We start from the raw sequence: 26,111 nt of genomic DNA, 5'->3' as shown, positions 1-26,111 counted from the left end.
TGGCTCTGGTGGTAAGGTGTGACAGGGTTTTGCCGTGCATGCCTTCTGTAACGAAATATGCAAGTTCCCTGGCGGTAGGTTGTCTGACCCTACCGCCAGGGTGCTTGGCGGTAGGGTCCTCTGTTTTGTTTTTCATGTTGGTTTGGTTGCTTGTTTTCAATTTAAATGTAACAACAATATCACAGCAAGTTTTACAAAAATGACAGCAATATATGAGCTCACATATTAATAAAGTTTCACATAGCAAATATCAAACAGTTTACACATAGATTCATAAGTAGGAAATAGCAAATAGCAAACTTGTCCACATAGTTTGACAACCCCAACTAAAACATAGATGCATATCCAATAGACATGTTTATAGGTTGGACCATCCTCCCCCCCTCAGATACTAGGCCTGGCCGTGGAGACAGATACGGCAGCGGATCCACCGGTTCAGGCGGAGGCGGAACGCTGGTCGGCATCCGCCCGTTCAAGCACTCCCACCTTGCCTTGCCAGCTAGAGTTTTCGCCTCCGCCCTTCCCCAGCTGATGATATCGAACGCCAATGCACTTGGGGGCGGCATCCTGGCTCTCTCCTCCGCATTGCTCTCGAAGTAGATCCTCCGGCCCAAATTGCGCAGCTCCCAGTTGGAGTGCTGCTTGGCAACTTCAATGGTCCGTTCCCGGCGTTCACGGCAGATAGTTGGATCTCCCTCCATCTCTGCAGTCACTCTCTTCAACTCCTTCACACTCTGCGCCCAACAATTCACATCGTCGACGATCCGTTCTGCCCTCTCGTACCACCGCACTGCCCTCGTCTCCTGTAGGAACTCGTCTGAAAAATCGGTCACCGGCAGCAGAAGCTCGGGGAAGGACTCGTACACGTACGGAAGTGGCAAGGCAGAAGGGTCGTGTTGGAGATGAATGGGCGATGGTTGCGCCACTGTTGCAGTCCTGAACATATGGATCAAATAAATAAAATACATATATCAAGATGTGTCAAATGCAAAACCATACCATATCAGACCAACCAAATCCACTACTTGCATCATATATTTTTTGTTTACTACAATATGCATCATATCAACATGCAGCATATCATAAAAAACAACATCATAAAACAACATATTCATATCATATCAACATGCATCATAAAACTACTATCAAGTGCTCCCACATGCTCCCACATGCATTACATCATAAATTTTTAAACAAAAAAAAGTATGAACTAGGGTTCATCTTCACACTAACATATGAACTATTGATTAGAGTTCATATTCAATACCACTACTTACTAAAGAACCAAGAACTACAACTATAATCAAGCTAAAACAATCTTAGGTGAAAAAATCCAATCTAAATTCAAAAACATGAGGGATTTCAAGCAAATAATGCGTCGAAACGGAAGCAAGTTTGCAAAAAACTAATTGGAGGGATTGGAGGAGCTTACGTTTCTCTTTTCGGGGCCATCTCGATCCGCAAAAATGGTCAACAAATGGCGAAGATCTGAGGGGGGAGTGGAGGAGATGAGAGAGAGAGAGGGGCGACTTGGGAAGAAGAACTGCTGACTGGGGGAGGGGGAAGGGCGGGGAGAAGGGAAGGGGCGCAGGGGTCTCGGGCGAAATAACTGCCCCGCACCCTACCGCCAGGGGCTCCAGCGGTAAGTTTACACAGCCTACCGCCAGGGTCCCCGGCGGTAGGGTGCGACGGAGGGGGACGGTGCCGTCTCCGCGCGCTGACGTGGATAAGTTTCCTACCGCCAGGGACCCTGGCGGTAGGCTGTGCAGCCCAACCGCCGGAGCCCCCGGCGGTAGGAAAAAGGGTCAAATCCCGAAATTTTATCAAACCGGGGTCAGATCCTGAAATTGTATGTCAAAAGGGTCAAAACACGAAATTTTGCCGCCTAAGTCAGAGAAACAAGGCTAGACAAGTCATGGTTCCCTCTCCCTCCTCCCAATTCAACAGTACTAGTACTACCCAATCACCCAAGGACACTTCAACATACCGATGTCCATGATAATCTTATTACAGATACATTTTCGGATTTATTTTTATAATCTTACAAATAGCATCAGAAAGTACCAAGAACATCTTTTTCAATACTGTACCAAGAAGCTTCAGTATTTCCTTTCTTACTACTTCTTTCATCTTAGGATTCAGCCGTCGTTGGTGATCACGAACTGGTTTGGCATCTTTCTCCAAATTTATTTTATGTTCACATAGAGTGGGACTAATGCCCTTAAGATCATCAAGAGTATAACCAATAGCAGCACGGTGCTTCTTCAGAGTTTTCAATAATCTCTCTTCTTCATGCTCTGAAAGGATAGCACTAATAATAACATGATATATCTTTTTCTCATCAAGATAAGCATATTTAAGAGTATCAGGTAACAGTTTAAGCTCAAACACGGGATCACCCTTGGGTGGAGGAGGATCCCCTAGGATTTCAACAGGCAAATTGTGTTTCAGGATATGTTCCTGTTTAAAGAATACTTCATCTATTTCCCTTCTTTCATTCATAAACATATCGTTTTCATGGTCTAGCAAATATTGTTCTAAAGGATCACTAGGAGGTACGGCAATAGAAGCAAGACCAATAATTTCAGCCTTACTAGGCAATTTCTCTTCACGGTGTTGTCTATGAAATTTAGAGAAATTAAACTCATGGGACATATTACCCAAACCAATAGTAACAACATCCTTTTCGCAGTCTATCTTAGCATTAACAGTGTTCAAGAAGGGTCTACCAGATATAATGGGGCAAAAGCTATCTTGGGGAGCCAAGAACAAGAAAATCAGCAGGATATTTAGTTTTCCCACACAAGACTTCAACATCTCTAATAATTCCAATGGACGATATGGTATCTCTATTGGCAAGCTTAATGGTGACATAAATTTCTTCTATCTCAGCAGGTGCAATATCATGCATAATTTCTTTGTATAAGTCATGAGGTATAGCACTAGCACTGGCACCCATATCACATAAGCCATGATAACAATGATCTCCTATTTTAACAGAAATAACAGGCATGCCTACCATGGGTCTATGTTTATCTTTAGCACAAGGTTTAGCAATTTTAGTAGTCTCTTCATGGAAATAAATAACATGCCCATAAATATTATCAGCCAAGAGATCTTTAACAATAGCAATATTAGGTTCAACTTTAACTTGCCCAGGAGGTGTATAGGTTCTAATATTGCTTTTACGAAACACAGTTGAAGCTTTAGCATGATCCTTTGTTCTAACAGGGAAATGTGGTTTCTCAACATAAGTAGTAGGAACAATAGGATCATTATAAGTGATAGTCTTTTCTTCAACTTTAATAGGTGCAGCTACTTTTACTTCTATGGGAGGATGATATTTAAACCACTTCTCCTTAGGGAGATCAACATGAGTAGCAAAAGATTCACAGAAAGAAGCTACTATCTCAGAATCAAGTCCATATTTCGTGCTAAATTTACGGAAAACATCGGTATCCATAAAAGATTTAACACGATCAAACATAGGTGTCATACCTGACTCCTTACCTTCGTCGAGATCCCAATCTTCAGAGTTGCGTTTAATTCTTTCCAATAAATCCCATTTGAATTCAATAGTCTTCATCATAAAAGAGCCAGCACAAGAAGTATTGAGCATGGTGCGATTGTTATCAGAAAGCCGAGCATAAATTTTTTGAATAATTATCTCTCTTGGGAGCTCATGATTGGGGCATGAATATAACATTGTTTTAACCCTCCCCCAAGATTGAGCGATGCTTTCTCCTTCACGAGGCCAGAAATTATATTTATAATTGCGATCACGATTAACAAGATGCATAGGATAAAACTTCTGATGAAATTCCAATTTCAATCGTTTGTAGTTCCATGATCCCATATCATCACATAGCCTATACCATGTCAAAGCATCTCCCTTCAAAGATAAAGGGAATACCTTCTTCTTAATAACATCATCGGGCACACCTACAAGCTTAAATAATCCACAAACTTCATCCACATAGATTAGGTGCTCATCAGGATGCATTGTTCCGTCTCCTACAAAAGGATTAGCCCGCAGTTTTTCCAACATACCCGAAGGAATTTCAAAGTAGACATTTTCATTTTCAGTAGGTTCAGTAGGTTGAGGAGCAACTATTTTCTCTACTGGTCGGGGTAAAGATACCCCGAACAAGCCCCTCAGAGGATTACTCTCCATAGTAACAAGTGACAGTAAATTTCAGCACACTATATAAATTTTTTTCCTTACCAAATTCCAACTACCAAAGGCGCTTCACTCCCCGGCAACGGCGCCAGAAAAGTGTCTTGATGACCCACAAGTATAGGGGATCTATCATAGTCCTTTCGATAAGTAAGAGTGTTGAACCCAACGAGGAGCAGAAGGAAATGATAAGCGGTTTTCAACAAGGTATTCTATGCACGCACTGAAATTATAGGTAACAGATAGTTTTGTGATAGGATAATTTGTAACGAGCAACAAGTAACAATAGTAAATAAAGTGCAGCAAGGTGGCCCAATCCTTTTTGTAGCAAAGGACAAGCCTGGACAAACTCTTATATAGAGAAAAGCGCTCCCGAGGACACATGGGAATTATCGTCAAGCTAGTTTTCATCACGTTCATATGATTCGCGTTCGGTACTTTTATAATTTGATATGTGGGTGGACCGGTGCTTGGGTGCTGTCCTTAGTTGAACAAGCACCCCACTTATGATTAGCCCCTATTGCAAGCATCCGCAACTACAAAAGAAGTATTAAGGTAAACCTAACCATAGCATGAAACATGTGGATCCAAATCAGCCCCTTACGAAGCAACGCATAAACTAGGGTTTAAGCTTCTGTTACTCTAGCAACCCATCACCTACTTATTACTTCCCAATGCCTTCCTCTAGGCCCAAATAATGGTGAAGTGTCATGTAGTCGACGTTAACATAACACCACTAGAGGATAGACAACATACATCTCATCAAAATATCGAACGAATACCAAATTCACATGACTACTAATAGCAAGACTTCTCCCCTGTCTTCAGAAACAAACGTAACCACTAGTAGAAAACAGGGCTATGGTCCAGGCCGGCTCAGCCCATTAGTCCCGGTTCAGTGTAGAACCGGGACTAATGTGGGCATTGGTCCCGGTTCGTGAGCCCAGGGGGCCGGACGTACCACGTGGGCCATTGGTCCCGGTTCGTCTGGACCTTTTGGTCCCGGTTGGTGGGACGAACCGGGACCAATGGGCCTCGCTCCTGGCCCACCACCATTGGTCCCGGTTGGTGGCCTGAACCGGGACCAAAGGCTCCCCTTTAGTCCCGGTTCTTGCCACAAACCGGGACCAATGAGGTGCCTATATATACCCTCGCCCGCGAGCAGAGCACTCCAGTGCTCTGTTTTTCTCTGGCCGGCGAGGGGAGGGGTTTGTGGTGCTCTAGCTCACCTCCTATGCACATGAGGTGTTCGATGGAATGCCCGAGCCACACTACTTAAACTTTCTCCTCTCGAAGCTCGACCTCCAAGCTCCATTTTCCTCGAGATTTGTCTAGATTTAGCGGTCCGTCACGCCCCGTCCCCGTCTTCACCGCCGTCGATCACCCGCGCTGATCTCATCACCGACACCACCGTGGTGAGCCTCTTGTTCTTATCTTCTTTCTGAAAGGAAAAATATTCTTACTTGTATGTTTAGATAGATACTTGTATCATTTTCTTACTTTTATTATTGCATCTTATATAGTGCGATGGTTTTGGTATCCGCCCCCGTCGGCCCTCGTCCTGTCTATGATTCGGATGTGGTATATATATTAATCTTTATAACTATTGGTTTATTTATTGTTTATGAAAATTATGCGGACCAACGTGACATATATTTTATTTATCTAGGATGTATGTGAACCGGAAATTCCAACCGACCCTATTGTCGAGAAGTTAAATTTAGTTGAAGAAGAAAACAATTTCTTGAAGGAAAAAATAAAAAAAATTGAGGAGGAGAAGATGATATTGGAGTTGCATGTTGCGGATGTCGTCGATGATCACAAGATCAAGATGGATGCAATGCGCTTGAAGATTAGAAAGATTAGAAAATATGCCATTCATACCGAGGCTTGGTATCATTATGTCGTTGGATCAATTGTTACCTTGGTTGCGATTATGATTGCCTTTGTTTTCGCATTAAAATGTTTTACATAGTTTCAATGTATGGTTTAATTAATTAGATGCTCTGGAGAGCTATATGTTGTTAGACGAGAACTATGTATGTACTTTGCTTTTAATGTGATGATGAACTTCTATTAATTTGGACACTTAATTATATATAATGCACGCAGATGAACCGGCAATGGATGTACGGTGACAGACACACCTCCGAGTACATTAAGGGCATGCATGAGTTTCTCGATGCGGCTGAGGCAAACAAGCAGAATGGTTTTATGTGTTGTCCATGCCCTGATTGTGGGAATACGAAGTCTTACTCTGACCGGAAAATCCTTCACACCCACCTGCTTTACAAGGGTTTCATGCCACACTATAATGTTTGGACGAGGCACGGAGAAATAGGGGTTATGATGGAAGACGACGAAGAAGAAGAGTACGATGACAACTACGTCCCCCCTGAATACCGTGATGCTGCAACGGGGGGAGCTGGTGAAGATCAAGAGGAACAAAACGATGTGCCCAATAATGCTGCAATGGGTGAAGTTGCTGAAGATCAAGAGGAACCAGACGATGTGCCCGATGATGATGATCTCCGCCGGGTCATTGTCGATGCAAGGACGCAATGCGAAAGTCAAAAGGAGAAGCTAAAGTTTGATCGCATGTTAGAGGATCACAAAAAAGGGTTGTACCCCAATTGCGAAGATGGCAACACAAAGCTCGGTACCGTACTGGAATTGCTGCAGTGGAAGGCAGAGAATGCTGTGCCTGACAAAGGATTTGAGAAGCTACTGAAAATATTGAAGAAGAAGCTTCCAAAGGATAATGAATTGCCCGACAGTACATACGCAGCAAAGAAGGTCGTATGCCCTCTAGGATTGGAGGTGGAGAAGATACATGCATGCCCTAATGACTGCATCCTATACCGTGGTGCATACAAGGATCTGAACGCATGCCCGGTATGCGGTGCATTGCGGTATAAGATCAGACGAGATGACCCTGGTGATGTTCACGGCGAGCCCCACAGGAAGAGGGTTCCTGCGAAGGTGATGTGGTATGCTCCTATAATACCATGGTTGAAACGTCTGTTCAGAAACGGGAAGCATGCCAAGTCGATGCGATGGCACAGTGAGGACCGTAAGAAAGACGGGAAGTTGAGAGCACCCGCTGACGGGTCGCAGTGGAGAAAAATCGTGAGAAAGTATTGGGATGAGTTTGCAAAGGACCCAAGGAACGTATGGTTTGCTTTAAGCGCGGATGGCATTAATCCTTTCGAGGAGCAGAGCAGCAATCACAGCACCTGGCCCGTGACTCTATGTATGTATAACCTTCCTCCTTGGATGTGCATGAAGAGGAAGTTCATTATGATGCCAGTTCTCATCCAAGGCCCTAAGCAACCCGGCAACGACATTGATGTGTACCTAAGGCCATTAGTTGAAGAAATTTTACAGCTGTGGAATGGAAACGGTGTACGTACGTGGGATGAGCACAGACAAGAGGAATTTAACCTAAAGGCGTTGCTGTTCGTGACCATCAACGATTGGCCCGCTCTCAGTAACCTTTCAGGACAGACAAACAAAGGATATCACGCATGCACACATTGTTTAGATGACACTGAAAGTATATACCTGGACAAATGCAGGAAGAATGTGTACCTGGGCCATCTTTCTGAAAGGAAAAATATTCTTACTTGTCTGTTTAGATAGATACTTGTATCATTTTCTTACATTTATTATTGCATCTTATATAGTGCGATGGTTTTGGTATCCGCCCCCGTCGGCCCTCGTCCTGTCTATGATTCGGATTTGGTATGTATATTATCTTCATAACTATTGGTTCATTTATTGTTTATGAAAATTAAGCCGACCAACGTGACATAGATTTTATTTATCTAGGATGTATGTGAATCGGAAATGCCAACTGACCCTATTGTCGAGAGGTTAAATTTAGTTGAAGAAGAAAACAATTTGTTGAAGGAAAAAATAAAAAAAATTGAGGAGGAGAAGATGATATTGGAGTTGCATGTTGCGGATGTCGTCGATGATCACAAGATCAAGATGGATGCAATGCGCTTGAAGATTAGAAAGATAAGAAAATATGCCATTCATACCGAGGCTTGGTATCATTATGCCGTTGGATCAATTGTTACCTTGGTTGCGATTATGATCGCATTTGTTTTCGCATTGAAATGTTTTACATAGTTTCAATGTATGGTTTAATTAATTAGATGCTCTGGAGAGCTATATGTTGTTAGATGAGAACTATGTATGCACTTTGGTTTTAATGTGATGATGAACTTCTATTAATTTGGACACTTAATTATATATAATGCACGCAGATGAACCGGCAATGGATGTACGGTGACAGACACACCCGCGAGTACATTAAGGGCGTGCATGAGTTTCTCGATGCGGCTGAGGCAAACAAGCAGAATGGTTTTATGTGTTGTCCATGCACTGAATGTGGGAATACGAGGTCTTACTCTAACCGGAAAATCCTTCACTCCCACCTGCTTTACAAGGGTTTCATGCCACACTATAATGTTTGGACGAGGCACGGAGAAATAGGGGTTATGATGGAAGACGGCGAAGAAGAAGAGTACGATGACAACTATGTGCCCCTGAATACGGTGATGCTGCAACGGGGGGAGCTGGTGAAGATCAAGAGGAACCAGATGATGTGCCCAATGATGCTGCCACGGGTGAAGCTGCTGAAGATAAAGAGGAACCAGACGATGTGCCCGATGATGATGATCTCCGCCGGGTCATTGTCGATGTAAGGACGCAATGCATTAGTCAAAAGGAGAAGCTGAAGTTCGATCGCATGTTAGAGGATCACAAAAAAGGGTTATACCCCAATTGCGAAGATGGCAACACAAAGCTCGGTACCGTACTGGAATTGCTGCAGTGGAAGACAGAGAATGCTATGGCTGACAAAGGATTTGAGAAGCTACTGAAAATATTGAAGAAGAAGCTTCCAAACGATAACGAATTGCCCGACAGTACATACGCAGCAAAGAAGGTCGTATGCCCTCTAGGATTGGAGGTGGAGAAGATACATGCATGCCCTAATGACTGCATCCTCTACCGCGGTGCCTACAAGGATCTGAATGAATGCCCGGTATGCGGTGCGTTGCGGTATAAGATCAAACGAGATGACCCTGGTGATGTTGACGGCGAGCCCCTCAGGAAGAGGGTTCCTGCGAAGGTGATGTGGTATGCTCCTATAATACCACGGTTGAAACGTCTGTTCAGAAACGAAGAGCATGCCAAGTTGATGCGATGGCACAATGAGAACCGAAAGAAAGATGGGAAGTTGAGAGCACCCGCTGACGGGTCGCAGTGGAGAAAAATCAAGACAAAGTACTGGGATGAGTTTGCAAAGGACCCAAGGAATGTATGGTTTGCTTTAAGCGCGGATGGCATTAATCCTTTCGGGGAGCAGAGCAGCAATCACAGCACCTGGCCCGTGACTCTATGTATGTATAACCTTCCTCCTTGGATGTGCATGAAGCGGAAGTTCATTATGATGCCAGTTCTCATCCAAGGCCCTAAGCAACCCGGCAACGAAATTGATGTGTACCTAAGGCCATTAGTTGAAGAAATTTTACAGCTGTGGAATGGAAACGGTGTACGTACGTGGGATGAGCACAGACAGGAGGAATTTAACCTTAAGGCGTTGCTGTTCGTGACCATCAACGATTGGCCCGCTCTCAGTAACCTTTCAGGACAGACAAACAAAGGATACCACGCATGCACGCACTGTTTAGATGACACTGAAAGTATATACCTGGACAAATGCAGGAAAAATGTGTACCTGGGCCATCGTCGATTTCTTCCGACCAACCATCAATGTCGAAAGAAAGGCAAGCATTTCAAAGGCGAGGCAGATCACCGGAAGAAGCCCGCCATGCGCACCGGTGATCACGTGCTTGCTATGGTCAATGATTTACACTACGTAATCTTTGGAAAGGGTCCCGGTGGACTAGCTGTTCCGAATGACGCTGAGGGACACGCACCCATGTGGAAGAAGAAATCTATATTTTGGGACCTACCCTACTGGAAAGACCTAGAGGTCCGCTCCTCAATCGACGTGATGCACGTGACGAAGAACCTTTGCCTGAACCTGCTAGGCTTCTTGGGCGTGTATGGGAAGACAAAAGATACACCTGAGGCACGAGAGGACCTGCAACGTTTGCACGAAAGAGACGGCATGCCTCCGAAGCAGTATAAAGGTCCTGCCAGCTACGCTCTTACGAAAGAAGAGAAAGAAATCTTCTTTGAATGCCTGCTCAGTATGAAGGTCACGACTGGCTTCTCGTCGAATATAAAGGGAATAATAAATATGCTAGAGAAAAAGTTTCAGAACCTAAAGTCTCATGACTGCCACGTGATTATGACGCAACTGCTTCCGGTTGCATTGAGGGGGCTTCTACCGGAAAACGTCCGATTAGCCATTGTGAAGCTATGTGCATTCCTCAATGCAATCTCTCAGAAGGTGATCGATCCAGAAATCGTACCAAGGCTAAGGAGTGATGTGGCGCAATGTCTTGTCAGTTTCGAGCTGGTGTTCCCACCATCCTTCTTCAATATCATGACGCACGTCCTAGTTCATCTAGTCGACGAGATTGTCATCCTGGGGCCCGTATTTCTACACAATATGTTCCCCTTTGAGAGGTTCATGGGAGTCCTAAAGAAATATGTCCGTAACCGCGCTAGGCCATAAGGAAGCATCTCCATGGGCCATCAAACAGAGGATGTTATCGGGTTTTGTGTTGACTTCATTCCTGGCCTTAACAAGATAGGTCTCCCTAAATCGCGGTATGAGGGGACACTGACTGGAAAAGGCACTCTTGGAAGAGACTCAATAATATGCAGGGACGGATATTCTTGGTCTCAAGCACACTACACAGTTCTACAGAACTCTACCTTGGTGACCCCGTATGTCGATGAACACAAGAACAGTCTGCGCTCCAAACACCCAGAGCAGTGCGACGACTGGATTACATGTGAACACATCACGACTTTCAGCAGTTGGTTGGAAACACGTCTCAGAGGTGACAACACTGTTTGTGATGAGTTGTACTTGTTGTCCAGGGGACCATCTTTGACTGTATTGACTTACAAAGGATACGAGATAAATGGGAATACATTTTACACGATCGCCCAAGATCAAAAGAGCACCAACCAAAACAGCGGTGTCCGCTTTGATGCAGCAACCGAGAGCGGAAAGGACACATATTATGGTTACATAGTGGACATATGGGAACTTGACTACGGACCTGATTTTAAGGTCCCTTTGTTTAAGTGCAAATGGGTCAATCTGTTAGGCGGCGGGATACAGGTAGACCCACAGTACGGAATGACAACAGTGGATCTGAAAAATCTTGGGTACACTGACGAACCGTTCGTCCTAGCCAATGATGTGGCACAGGTTATCTATGTGAAGGACATGTCTACCAAACCGAGAAAAAGAAAAGATAAGGAAGCGAATACATCATACGATGAGCCAAAGCGCCACATAGTTCTTTCAGGAAAAAGGGACATCCTGGGAGTGGACGGCAAGACAGACATGTCTGAAGATTATGAAAAGTTTCATGAAATTCCTCCCTTCAATGTCAAGGCTGACCCAACATCCTGATAAACAATGAAGATTATCCATGGTTACGGCGCAATAAGCAAATGACACAAGCAAAGAAAAAGTGAAGACTTTCTCCCGCAATAAGCAAATGCTATGTGGGTGAAATTATGATACCATCCCAACTTTCAACTTTTTCAGAGTTCATTTGAAATGCTTTCATGTCTTATGGTTCGAAACTTTGATACTTCGAAAGTGATTGTCCATTTTGTACACAAAGTGCATCAAGTTTTTGTCGTAACCCTCTCTACTTTTTGGAACATGCTATGTGGGTGAAATGATGATACCATGCCAACTTTCAACCTTTTCAGAGTTCATTTTGAAATGCTTTCCAATTTCAGAGTCATTTAGCTCAAAGAATGAATTAATAGCAAACAGAATGAACTACAAAACTTTTATGAAAATAAAAACAATCAATTAAAATATTATGTTATGATCAACTAAATAAAACTATAATATTCTTCAATAGCAAAAAGAATATAATTTGTGTGACCTAAAATCAAACTATAAGTATTTAATTGTAAGTATAAATAAAAAATAAATAGCAAAGAAGAAAAAAAATTCTAATTTTATAGTAATGTTATTCATAAACTAGTGATTCACACAAAATTTTAAAAATTCAAATTTAAACTATTTAAAATTTAAAACTAATGGCACTAACAGAAAGTTTATAATTTTTGTGACCTAAAAGCAAAAAGAAATCACTAAAAAACTGTAAGTATTTAGTTGTAAGTAGAAATAAAAAATAAATAGAAAAAAAATTCTAATTTTATAGTAAAGTTATTCATAAACTAGTGATTCACACAAATTTTTAAAAATTCAAATTTAAACTATTTAAAATTTAAAACTAATGGCACTAACAGAAAATTTATAATTTTTGTGACCTAAAAGCAAAAAGAAATCACTAAAAAACTGTAAGTATTTAGTTTTAAGTAGAAATAAAAAAATAAAAAACCAAAAAATATAGAAATAAAAAAGAAAAAACCAAAAAAATGCCACCTACTGGCCTGAATACGACTAGAAACCCTACATGGGCCAGGATTCAGGCCCGCAGAAGGCCCAATAGGCCCACAGGCAAAGCAATGTCAAATTAGGCCCATAGGCCTGCTATTCAGAGGAGTTCGAGAGGGAGGAGGCAGCAGAGCTTATAAACCAGTGCCGGGCGCTCTCAACTAGCGATGTGGGACTAAACTTATGGGCGCGGGCAGCACAAGGGCATTGGTCCCGGTTGGTGGCACCAACCGGGACTAAAGGGGTGAATTGGTCACGGTTCGTGGCACCAACCGCGACCAATGCCCCCCTTTAGTCCCGGTTGGTGCCACCAACCGGGACCAATGGGCTTCGCTTCCCGCCCTTTGGGCTGCCGAAAAGAGGCCATTGGTCCCGGTTCGTGGCAGAAACCGGGACTAATGCCCACCTTTAGTCCCGGTTGCTGCCACGAACCGGGACTAAAGCCTCTGCTATATAAGGCCACACTTTGCAATTTTTCATTCTCATCTTGCAGTTGCAGTTGCCGACGCCGCCAGGCTGCCCCGACGCCGCCCGCCCCCATCGTCGCCGTCGCCCGCGCCCATCGTCGCCGTCGCCCGCGACGCGCGCCGCCCCGGCCCGCCCCCGTCGCCGTCGCCCTCGTCCCTGCCCCCGTCGCCGCGCCCCCGTCGCCCCCGTCGCCGTCGCCCTCGTCCCTGCCCCCGTCGCCGCGCCGGCCGGCCCCTTGCCCGACGCCCGCCGCCCCGGCCTGCCGTTGCCGTCGCCCGCATCTCCTACCCCAAGCGCGCGCCCACTGCCCCGTCGCCATCCTCGCCGCCGACTCCGCGGTCCTCCTCTGGTCCGGCCGGCGCCCTAGATTTTTTTCATATATATATGCTTGTTTTTCATATATATATATATATGCTTGTTTTTTATATATATGTATACATATGTTCTCTGTGTATATATCTATGTTCATGTATATATGCAAAAGATTAGGATTAGAAGAGGGAGAAGAATATTAGGATTTTTTATATATATGTATACATATGTTCTCTGTGTGTATATATATATATCTAGCTATGTTATATATGCAAAAGATTAGGATTCGAAAAATTAGGATTTTTTCTGTTCATAGATTTTTTTGGGTGATATTAATTATTGTAAATATGAAAATGTTTGTATATTCATATGAACAAATGAATTAGAAGAGGGAGAAAAAGAGGGGGTCGAGGGTCGTCGAACATGAGAGGAGGAAGAGGATAAAAAATGAAGAGGAATAAGAAAAGAAAAAAGAGGAGAAGAAAGAATAGAGGAGAAGATCTTCTCCTCTATTCTTTCTTCTCCTCTTTTTTTCTTCTTCTTCCTCTTTTTTTTATCGGGAACGAGGGTCGTCGAGGGTCGCCGAGCGGTAGAGGAAGAAGAGGATAAAATAGAAGAGAAAGAAAAAAAAGAGAGGGGTCGACGGTCGCCTAGGGGTTGAGGGTCGAGAGGGGGTCTAGGGTCGCCGAGAGGGGAGAGGAAGACGAGGAGAAATAAATAAGAAGAAGAAAAAAGAAGAAAAAGAAGAGGAGAGGAAGAAAGGAATAGTGGAGAAGAAGAGAAAATAGAATATATTCTATTTTCTCTTCTTCTCCACTATTCCTTTCTTCTTCTCCTCTTTTTTTCTTCTTTTTTTTCTTCGACAAGTGGGGGGGGGGGTCGAGAACGTCGGACATTCATGAGAGAGGCGAGGAAGAAGGGGAAGAAGAGGGAGAAGAAGAGGAGAGAGGAAGAAGAGGAAGTCTTCTCCTCTATTCTTTCTTTTCTTCTTTTTTCTTCTTCTTCTTCTTCCTCTTTATTTTATCGGGAACGAGGGTCGTCGAGAGGTCGAGGAGCGGTAGAGGAGAAACCCTAAATAGAAAGTATCATCGGTGTGAGATACATGTACCGTCGGTGTCGGACACTACACCCACATCCCACAAGTGGCGCGGGCTTCGACGCCCACGTCACTTGTGGGACGTGGATGTAGTGTCCGACACCGAAGGCCACATGTATCTCACACCCACGAAACTTGCTAGCTATTTAGGGTTTCCTCTACCGAAAAGAAGAGGAGAAATAAATAAGAAGAAAACAGAAGAAAAAGAAGAGGAGAAGAAGAAAGGAATAGTGGAGAAGAAGAGAAAATAGATCTATTTTCTCTTTTCTCCACTATTCCTTTCCTCTTCTCCTCTTTTTTTCTTCTTTTCTTCTTCTTCTTCTTCTTCTTCTTATTAGCCGGAAGTAGAGAGAGGTTTCCTAGTGTCAAAGTATTGAAGAAATCCATGCCTTCATCGTTAGCCGGAAGTAACCAGGGCATGTTGGTACGAAGTTCTGCAAAGTTATTCTGGAATGGAGTCCCAGATAGAATAATCCGCTTTTTGGTACAAATTCAGCAAAGGCCTTCCAAATAGCGATATTCAGAAGGCTCTTGCTGAACTTTGTACCAAAAAGCGAATTATCCTATCTGGGACTCCGTTCCAGAACAACTTTGAAGAGCTTCGTACCATCATGCACATGTTACTTTCGCCTAATGATGAAGACATGGTTTTGTTGAATCCTTTGACACTAGGCAACCTCCCGACCCCTCGGCGATCCTCTCGAACATGAGAGGAAGAAGAGGGTCGTCTAGGGGTCGAGGGTTCCAGGGTCGTCGAGGGTTCGAGGGGTCGAGGATCGCCGAGGGGTCGAGAGAGGTTTCCTAGTGTCAAAGTATTGAAGAAATCCATGCCTTCATCATTAGCCGGAAGTAACCAGGGCATGTTGGTACGAAGTTCTGCAAAGTTGTTTTGGAATGGAGTCCCGGATAGAATAATCCGCCTTTTGGTACCAATTCAGCAAAGGCCTTCCAAATAGCGATATTCGGAAGGCTCTTGCTGAACTTTGTACCAAAAGGCGGATTATCCTATCTGGGAGTCCGTTCCAGAACAACTTTGAAGAGCTTCGTACCATCATGCACATGTTACTTTCGCCTAATGATGAAGACATGGTTTTGTTGAATCCTGAGACACTACGCAACCTCCCGACCCCTCGGCGATCCTATCGAACATGAGAGGAAGAAGAGGATAGAAAAAGAAGAGGAAGAAGAAAAAAAGAGGAGAAGAAAGAATAGAGGAGATCTTCTCCTCTATTCTTTCTTCTCCTCTTATTTTTCTTCTTCTTCCTCTTTTTTTATCGGGAACGAGGGTCGTCGAGGGACATAGATGTAGTGTCGTCATTGTCGATATATACCCCCTCCCGATAGCTTACTATGATTAGGTAGCTAGTTCTACGTTTGGCACTAATATATCCATCTATCATGTTTGAATAATAATTGCCATGTTGTAAATATTTGTAGAAACTATGGACACCGCCCTAGACGAAGCAACAAAAGAAGCGTTGTTGAGGGACATAATCGTAGAAGGAAGTGATGCCATCTCGTTGTTTCTCAACGAAACCGATGGTCTGGAAGGACAGGGTGAACAAGCTGGCTACGGTGACCTAATGCCGGTGCAAGAAGAAGAACATGAGGACGGCTCCGGTGACCCAATGCCGGTGCTAGAAGGAGACCGTGATGACGGCTCCGGTGACCGAACCGAGTCCGGCCAGGTATATATATTAGTTAAGCCTATGCTGACTAGCTGATTGATGCATTCATTGTTTTGGTATGTACACATATTAATTAAGTCTTTGTTCTTTTTTCTAGCCCTCCGAATCGAGCACAACTTCGGTAACGAGACGAGGCCCGAAGAAAAAGTTGAGCTCGGATGAAAAGTTTGAGATGATAGCAATCGCGCCCGACGGCCAACCTATTGAACCCCTCCGGACAAAGAGCGCATTTGTTGCTCAGTGCGGGGTTCTGGTTAGGGACAAGATCCCGATAAGCATCCAGCAATGGTTTAAGCCAGCTACAGAAGACCCTGAGGTGTCTTATGTCAATGATATGCAGAAAAATGATCTTTGGACTGAGCTGAAGTCAAATTTCACCCTACCGCCTGAGGATAATCCAGAGAACCCAGTTAAAGAGAAATTAATCAAGTCTTTTTCTCTGAAGAGGATGGCAGAACTATTCAGGAGGTGGAAGAAAGAGCTGAATAAGTTTGTCGAAAAAAATGAGACACCAGAATTCAAGGGCAGATATGAGAAGATCAGAGATCACTGGCCCGCATTTGTGGCCCACAAGACATCAGAAAAGAGTAACAAGATGTCGGCGACAAACAAGCAAAATGCTGCGAAGAAGAAGCTTCACCATCGCACGGGGTCAGGTGGCTACCTCGTAGCCCGGCCTAAGTGGTCCAAGAGTGAGAATGATCTGGTTCATAAAGGGATCGAACCAGAGACAAATAACTGGCCAGACCGTTGCCGGACTTGGTTCTTCGGGGCTGGCGGAACCCTGGACCCTGAAACAGGGAAGTGCATTTGGACGAACGATCAAATGGACATACCAGTTAGTAAGCTTAAGCAGTATATCGAAGCAGCACAGGAAGGGACGTTCTTTCCAGACAGAGAGAACGACGAGCTCACAATGGCCCTCGGGAATCCTGAGCACCCTGGACGGACACGAGGCACGCCAGGCTCCGTTCCGTGGAAGGTTGGGTTTCCGGACGCAGGCGGTTACAAATCCCATGAGAGGAGGAAAAAAGTGCAGCAGACCCAAATGCAGGCGCTGCAAGCAAGGGTGGACGCGATAGAGGAACGAGAAGCAAATCGCAGCAAACGTACTGCCGAAGCCTCCCCCGAAGCTACCCCGCCATCTCAGCGTAGAAGCAGTGTGGCTTTCACCGAGCTGCTTCAGCTAGAGCATGCCTTGATGGCTCCTGCCAGCTATCCCGTGGATGCTATCACGGAGTCTCAAAATTGCCACCTTATGACGCAATGGATGAATTTGAAGGTCAAGGCGGCTGTTGGCTCTGTTTATCCTACTGAACCCGGCGCAACTTTTCACTGCCGGCCGATTCCAGAAGGATATGCTAGGGTGATGGTGGATGAGATAACGGAGGGATTTGAGGACCTCCAGCTTGACCACCCTACCGGTGAAGGGGAGACTCGGCTGGGGTCTGCTCTGAAGACTCCATGCCTATGGCGGAAGGACCTCATCAACCTTCCGAACTGGACGCCACCGCCTCCTCCTCCTCGTCCTCCGGCGAGTCAGGGCACTCCGCCTCCACCGCCTCCTCCTCCTCCGGCGAGTGACGATCAGGGCCCTCGGCCGGCTCCTTCTCCGGCGCGCGGCGGCACTCCGCCTCCTTCTCCGCCTGCGCCGACGCGCCCGAGCAGCCCGCCTCCTCCTTCTCCGCCTCGTCAGCAAGGACGGAAGAGACCTGCCGCCGCTCCAGCTGCTCCGGCGCGTCGTAGTCCTTCTCCTCCGCCGCTTAAGCAAGTAAAGAAGACAACCGCTACGTCTGCTCGGTCGGCGTCTAGCAGTACAACCAGAGGCGGGAGGACATACAGATTCGGTCCTTCTCTGAAGACTCCAGAGAAGTTACCATACGAGAGGACCCAGGAGGAGAACGCCGAGATCGCGCGAGAAGAAGTGAAGAAATTCTTTGAAGGGGTGAAAGAAAAGAAACATCCACCTCCGGAGGAGAAGGTAGATCGGGTGAAAGTGAAGCGCACTCTGGCTGCCCTGACAAAACCACCGAAGTCTGATTCGCCGAAAGGAAACTATGACCGCATTATTGGAAAGGAATTTGCCGAAGCGGAGCGGTCGGGAAGTACTGTCAGTGATCAAAGGCTGAAACAACGACGAGCTGGGAAACAAATTGCCCAGCTCGGCGAACAAGCGAAGCAATCGTGCCCCCCGCTCAAGGTGCCTAGCCACAACGTCGATAATGATCCGAGGATGGTGCCCGGTTATAGCAATCCTGCAGATTACCTGCCCGACGAAGTACATTATGACCCCATGGACGTGCAGATACAAAGATACGAGTACGGGAAGCCTCTCGTCAAAGATTAAAGATCTCTATCAATGATGATGCGAAGATTGCATGATTGGTACTTGAAAATCTGCAGACTCTGGGGGGAGGAGTACTTTGTATGCGAGAGTTAAACCGGAGCATGACCTCGTTGGAATTGATCTGTTGCCTGTTCCATTTGAGGAGTTCTATCAGTTCTTCAATCAATTGGCCCTCGATAAAGCAACTGTCACCTGCTACTGTCTGTAAGTAGTACTACTTCTGTCATTAAGTTTCTCTATATAGCTTAGCTCTTTCATTGCATGTATTTATAATCATCCTCACTATATTATGCAGATTGAAGATCATCGAATTGAAGAAAAGACAAGTCGGTGATATTGGGTTCATTAACACAAATCTCATAGATGCAACTCAGGTTAAATTTCATGCCGCAGAAACCGAGGCCAGCATGCTAGAATCGTTGATAATAAATCAAAACAAAGATATAGTACTCTTTCCTTACAACTTCAAGTGAGTGTTACTGTCTTGTGCGTATTCGGTTTCCCTTATATATTAGTCAAGGTTATAGTAATGTAATTGATGAGTTATGCATGCGTGTGCAGTTTCCACTATATTCTCCTACATATTAAGCTTGAGCAGGGACTAGTAACCGTCTTAGACTCAAGACGAAAAGATCCCAAGGACTATGCAGACATGACTCAAATACTCGAGAAGTAAGTTAAATCAATCATTATCCACCATATCAGCAACTTTGTTCATTTCCTGATATATCAAGTAATTGTTTTCTTTGTCCGGCAGGGTTTGGAGAAAATTCACCAGAAAAGCTCCGGGACTGCCGAAGGAGCTGCAATTTAGACACCCGAAAGTAAGTACTAGCTATAGTAGCATTTTAAGCGCATCTACTAGTCATTCAAGCGCTAGTTTCATCAATACCATTCGGCATTCTTGCTTATCAGTTTGATTAACCTCTATTTCTTGTAAAGTGGTTGTGGCAGCAACAAGGGAATGATTTCTGTGGTTACTATGTTTGCGAGTCCATCCGCCACACGACCTGTGAGCGGGGCTACACTGACGAACAATATGAAGTACGTAAATAACGACATTCACAATTTTATTTTATTACCATCATTTGTGTTGAGTTTCATTCATTCATATATATATGTATTGACCCCCTTCTTTAAATTAGATGTTTCGGAAGCGGGATGAACTCCTAGCACCAGCTCGCATGCGAGGAATTCAAGAGGAATTGGCGGCATTCTTTCTTGACCACGTGATCCCTGAAGACGGAGAATTCTATGTTAACCCTGAGTCCGTATGATTATATTTGTAAGAGATAATTACTGTATATATGTAGCCGGTAGTGTCAGATAGATATACGAGAACTTGTTGTTCGACCAATCTCTCGGAGAAGGAGAGGTGGTCGATATCACTTCTCTCTGTATATATGCATATATGTTCATGACGATCTTCTGTTTCCTTCGTTTGCTTACTAGCTAGCTAGCGTGTCTAGTCCTCTCTATATACGTATGTATAGTACGTAGCGTCGACCAAGCACAGACATAATAGAGGACACTTCTCTCTATTAATTATAACTAGCTAACACAATATATGAAACACCTAAATTAACCCCCTAAAACCCCCAACCCCCCCCCCCCTTCAAAAAAAACAAAAACCCCAGCCACAGAAGTGCTGACGCGTGGATGCCTATTGGTCCCGGTTGGTGCCACCAACCGGGACCAAAGGCCCTCCACGTGGGCAGTGCGCAGAGCCCAGTCAGGAGACCCTTTGGTCCCGGTTGGTGGCACCAACCGGGACCAAAGGGTCTCCTGACTGGGCTCTGCGCACTGCCCACGTGGAGGGCCTTTAGTCCCGGTTCTGGATTGAACCGGGACTAAAGGGTGGAGGTATTAGTACCGACACTTTAGTCCCGGTTCCTGAACCGGGACTAAAGGCCCTTACGAACCGGGACTATAGGCCCTTTTTCTACAAGTGAACTACTCACAAAGCATATTCATGTTCATAATCATAGGAATATTAATATGCATAAAGGATCTGAACATATGACCTTCCACCAAATAAACCAACTAGCATCAACTACAAGGAGTAATCAACACTACTAGCAACCTACAGGTACCAATCCCAGACTTAGAGACAAGAATTGGATACAAGAGATGAACTAGGGTTTGAGAGGAGATGGTGCTGGTAAAGATGTTGATGGAGATTGCCCTCTCCCGATGAGAGGAGCGTTGGCAATGACGATGGCGATGATTTCCCCCTCCCGGAGGGAAGTGTCCCCAGCAGAACAGCTCTGCCGGAGCTCTAGATTGGTTCTGCCAAGGTTCCGCCTTGTGGCGGCGGAGTCTCGTCCCGAAAGCTTGCTTATGATTTTTCTTCGGACGAAAGACTTCATATAGCAGAAGATGGGCACCGGAGGGCCAACAGGGGGCCCATGAGGCAGGGGGGCGCGCCCCCCACCCTCGTGGCCAGGGTGTGGGCCCCCTTAGGCATTTCTTTCGCTCGGTATTTTTTATTATTTCCAAAAATAACTTTCTGGAGTTTCAGGACTTTTGGAGTTGTGCAGAATAGGTCTCTAATATTTGCTCCTTTTCCAGCCCAGAATTCCAGCTGCCGACATTCTCCCTCCTTATGTAAACCTTGTAAAATAAGAGAGAATAGGCACAAGTATTGTAACATAATGTGTAATAACAGCCCATAATGCAATAAATATCGATATAAAAGCATGATGCAAAATGGACGTATCATGTAACTTCAGTGTCCAAACTAATCTATTAATATGGAAAAATTATAGAAAAGCTCGAAATTTCAGACGGATGTAAATGAATAAATGGATCTTCAATAGCTATGCTAGTTGGTGTGATTCAAACTGATCATAATTGCATGTAAAATTGGATTAGGCATTCATTTCAAATCAGTTACAATTCATAAGAACCATGGATGATTGCCAAAGTGATGAATGCCAATCCATGAATGGGCAGACACTAACAACCCAGATCAGAGACTGGTGCAGCCTTCCTTACTAATTATATGGTACGGAATTACAACTTGCTTCAACCAATTCGCGTAGTACAGCTTTGTAAGACATAACCGAAGAACGAAGAATCAGTTTAGGTACGGAAGGTGGATGATTTGCTTCTCCTAGTTAGCGTAATACAGATTTCCAAATCTTACCCGAAGAAGGAAGAATAGGCTATTTAATCAGGTTCGACCGCGTTGAGAATGAAAGGGAAACTTCGAACAGATTCAGAAACCACTTTACTAACTCAAATGAAAGGGAAAAATGCATGATGGGGATGAGGTTCTTGAGCAGAATGGCACATAACAAATACACCACATTGTTTTTATGCATCAAACCTGACACTCACAAGTCACAAAATACCACTGCAATCATAATTCTAAAATGTAATAAAACTATGCTTAAAATATATTTTATGGTAAATCTAACTATGGTGTTCCAGTTGTATCAGTACAATTATATAGCTGGTGGAGCAAATACTATATCTTAAATTTGAAGCTGGAAAATAGAGGGGATGTTCGGACTCTCTCCACTCTCCAACTCCACGCCGGAGCGGAGCAAGATCTAGTTCTAATTTGAGGAGTGGCTGGAAGGCCGCTCCGCTGGCTCCGCTCCGTGGTGATTTGCCGAACAAGGCCAGAATATCATGATTGCCATGAGATCCGATAATGAAAGGTCAATTATCATAATCTTTTCATATATATGTACTAAGTGGTACTCAAGGTATGGTGTCACTGTGATAGCTCACATAAAATAATTTGATTAAATAGTTGCAAGCTAAAGAAGTTTAGACCATATTAAATAATTCAGTTAAACATTTACATGCAAAAGAGTTTCAACCCTTACCACTTAATCTTGTTTTATCGGCAGAGTTGGAACTCCATTCCTAAGTAAACAGAGACAACCGAGTTAAACATCCCAAAAATATATCACATCTTATCAATCTTGTGGATCTGAACTTTTGAAGCCAACTTTTGGACAATGAAACTTGCGTGCTGTAAAATCTACAGAAGAAAATTGAAACAAAGCAACAATAAATGATAGAAGAAAGAGAGGCATATACCAGAATCGAAGTAGATGGCACGTATTCTGTTTTTGGTAGTCCCTGACCAGAAATATTTTGTCCTCGCTTTATAGGCTATCTTCCCTTCGTTTCTGAAAGTCTTCGTAATAAGGAGAAGATGTGGCTGCCCTGCTCCTGCTAGAACCGTCGCCACTCCATGCTCTTCTTTGTAACAAGATGATACGAAAGATATATCACTTAGATTATTTTTGCTCAAAGCAGTTCCCATAATATATCAATGGCATCAACACTGCTACAGACATGAAGGTCTTAAACAACTACTTTCAGATCTACTGGAGCAAGGAAATTTTGAATAAGATACTTTATTCAGCTTCAGCGGATTTGAGGAGCAAAAATGGTCAATGAACAAAAGCTACAACAGGTGTTTCCCTCCTTTTAAGGGTTACCAGATAACAACAGGCAAATGTCACTGTCCTTTACAAAGCAAGCATGCCTATTTTTTCTAATGAAACTGATATGTATATATCTCTTAAGAAACTGCAGCAGCAGGTACAGATATGAAACATTGCATACCTCAAGAAAAGATGATGTTTCATGGAAGCCATCCGGTGAATCCCAAAACTATAAAGCTTTTAGTGGTAGAAGTTTTTCATCTTCGCAATAATGTTGACATCTTGCACAACTCCTTCTGAAGCAAAAATAAAAAAAAATGTGTGCCAAGCACCATAGCTAAGTCTTTATACAAGATAATTTTTTTACAATTCTATGCAGATTCTGCTACCAACAAGCCTTAAACATGTTGATGACTATTGCATCTCTCACGTCAATGTTTAGATTAACAGTTGGAACTGGATTAGTCCATAAAAACTCCCCCAAAGAATAACGAATGTTAAAATAGAACCTGACAAAGAGAAGAGTAACAACTAAGGTAAGGGATTAACATAGCAATGTAATATGGACAACCATCACCTCAAAATCAGATACCGGGATTCAGAAGTAAGCAAGAAAACGATCACCTCAAATTCAGATACCTGGTTTCAAAAGTAAGCAAGTATTAACAAAGGCACGAATATTGTCAGAGGAGAAATTGTGATCATATGACAATTGCGATCATATGACAATTGTGATAAATCATCACATTTATGGTTCAGATCAACAAAAATTCCAAATCACTTGATATTGGCTACCAACTCTCAGTTAACATGGCAGCAGCAGCAAACTATGGCACAGGAGAAATAATGGCCTCCAACATGTTCAGATCATGAAGAGAAAAGACTTTTTTTGCGGGAAGAGAAGAGAAAAGACTGCCTGAGCATGGGTCGAACAGAGAGAGGGAAGGGAAGGGCCTTCCATAGCGAGACATGGCTTGCACGCCCGCCATGGTGCTCCTCCGTCACACCCGCAGCCTGCAGAAACCAACCGCACAGATCAAATCAAAAAATCCAGAAGAAGAAGTTGAGGTGAGGGGAGGGGAGGCGAGGGGAGGAGGATGGAGGGCGTCAGTACCTTTGATGTCTACGTGTTGCAACCCGTCACCGACGTCGACGTCCACCACATCAGCAAGCACCGAGATAAGGTCGCCGCCGCCGCCGTCGTTGCCCCATCCGCAGCCATCCATGGGTGGGTGTTAGGCTAGGGTTTCATCCCATCCATCCATTGGTTGGGCCGGACCTCCATGGCTGACCTCGAGGTCCAGGTGGACGAGAGCGCGGTGGTGCCGCTGCCGATCTGGGCGCCCCCTCACCTTGTCGCGCAATATGGAGCCTTCTCTCTCATAGCCCCACACCTTGTCGCGCGGATCCAGGCTGAGAAGGTGAGGGGTTGGAGCAGCGGCGCTAGAGGAGGAGGAGGCCGGCGGCGGTGGGATTGAGGTGGCGGCGGGGTTAGGGTTGGGCAGAGGAAAGCGGCGGTGGGCCAGTCACAAGTGCATCGAGGGCACGAGGGTGCGAGCGTCTGGCTAATTTTCTTAGGTTTATTTTCGTAGATTTTTTTCAGAGCGAGTTTTTTTCGATCAATCGGAGGGTTTAGCACTGGACATAGTGGGAGCATACCGATTTTTATTTCCTGGTTCGAGGGCGGAGTGGGAAATCGAGGGGAAGCGGGAGGTGGGATCGAGGACGAAAAAAACCCGTCTCTGGTGGGACGAAAATTGACCGGCGGAGACTACCAACTGCTCCATTAGGAGTAGAGACTACTCCCTCCGTTCCTAAATATAAGTCTTTTTAGACATTTCAATATAAACTACATACAGATGTATATAGACATACTTTAGACTGTAGATTCACTCATTTCCCTGCTGTATGTAGTTCATATTGGAATCTTTAGAAAGACTTATAGTTAGGAACGGGGTACTACATGTTATCTGCCTCTTACCTCGGGCATCACGTCCGACGAATGAACGAGTCGATGCGACCAGCACCGTCGACCAGATTTTTTTTCCAATGCAAGGTAGGAGCTCTGTTCATTTCTTTAAGAAAGAAAAAGAAGGAAAACCTTATGTGTTAAACCCCACTTTCCTCGAAAGTCTTCCTTTGCTCCCGAGCTGAAATAAGCTCGGAATGAACAGTAAAATCCAAAAAAATAAAAAAAAAATCTGAAGGAAAACTTCGACAATTTTTTTGAGTGCTTGCAAAATTTCATCATGAAATGACATTCTTGGAAGAGATGGCAACAAACACAAAATCAACAACACTTCCACTTCGGTAAAAACCTTCTAAATACATCAACGGAGGAGATCTCTTCATACCCTTGCATGATAAGGGCATGTACAATGGTGCTATCTTAGTAGTGCCACGTAGGATCAATGATGAGGTGGAGGAGAGAGAACTCATAAGAAAAGGCTTGTCTTCTCTTATTTAAGAGAAGACAAGAGATGATCTCTTAGCACAATATGTCTCACCACGTTTTTAGGAATTGCTAGTTATTGAAGATAAAACTAAAAGATGACCCATTGTAGACTCTCTTTTTTGTTATCTCTAAATTACATACAAAACTTAAGATAAGACTATCTTATCAACCATTGTACATGCCCTAAAGGGTGGGATGGTCTTTCTTACAAATACGCCGCGCGCTCCAAAAATAAACACCGTCCAGGGGGAGTCCGCCATTGGCCGGCCCAGTAGTGATTGTGTACTGTAGCATGGGGTCGAAATCCAAAATACTCTTCCGCCTAGTACGCATCGAATCTAGGAGCTCCAGTGGTCGTGAGCACGTTGATAGCCACTGGAACAAAACAGTTTTAGTGACTGTTTTGCCTGACCCTACAAAAGCATGTTGTAGCGCGGTTTCACAACAGAAAGAATTGGCGTACGGTAGCAGATCAAACCAGAACAGTTTGACCGGGCCATACACTGTAGCAAGCGGATAGAGGGGGGTATTGTACCTAATGCATTTTTTCATTTTTTTAAATATTTTTTGAAACC

The 26,111-nt window shown here is 44.3% G+C and overlaps 1 protein-coding gene across 1 annotated transcript; it reads right to left on the bottom strand.

The window, feature by feature from the left end:
• Nucleotides 1-326: 326 nt before the first annotated feature.
• LOC147957183 (uncharacterized) lies at nt 327-24,307 on the bottom strand. Its single transcript, XM_087531605.1, has 3 exons — nt 24,196-24,307; nt 24,089-24,095; nt 327-936 (listed from the first exon to the last, which is right to left on the bottom strand). Exons 1-3 carry the CDS (start codon nt 24,305-24,307, stop codon nt 327-329), a joined length of 729 nt encoding a protein of 242 aa, XP_087387731.1.
• Nucleotides 24,308-26,111: the final 1,804 nt, after the last annotated feature.

This window comes from Triticum urartu, chromosome 7A (assembly GCF_056163025.1).
Source record: "Triticum urartu cultivar PI428250 chromosome 7A, HENAU_Tu73, whole genome shotgun sequence".
In the NCBI taxonomy this organism is placed as follows: domain Eukaryota; kingdom Viridiplantae; phylum Streptophyta; class Magnoliopsida; order Poales; family Poaceae; genus Triticum; species Triticum urartu.
Note: the sequence above shows the minus strand (reverse complement) of the source record. Positions and strands in the feature narration are given on the sequence as shown.

Bases quoted from the DNA above. Each gene is read 5' to 3' on its own strand.
- LOC147957183 (XM_087531605.1), bottom strand. From the start codon at position 24,307: ATGGATGGCTGCGGATGGGGCAACGACGGCGGCGGCGGCGACCTTATC.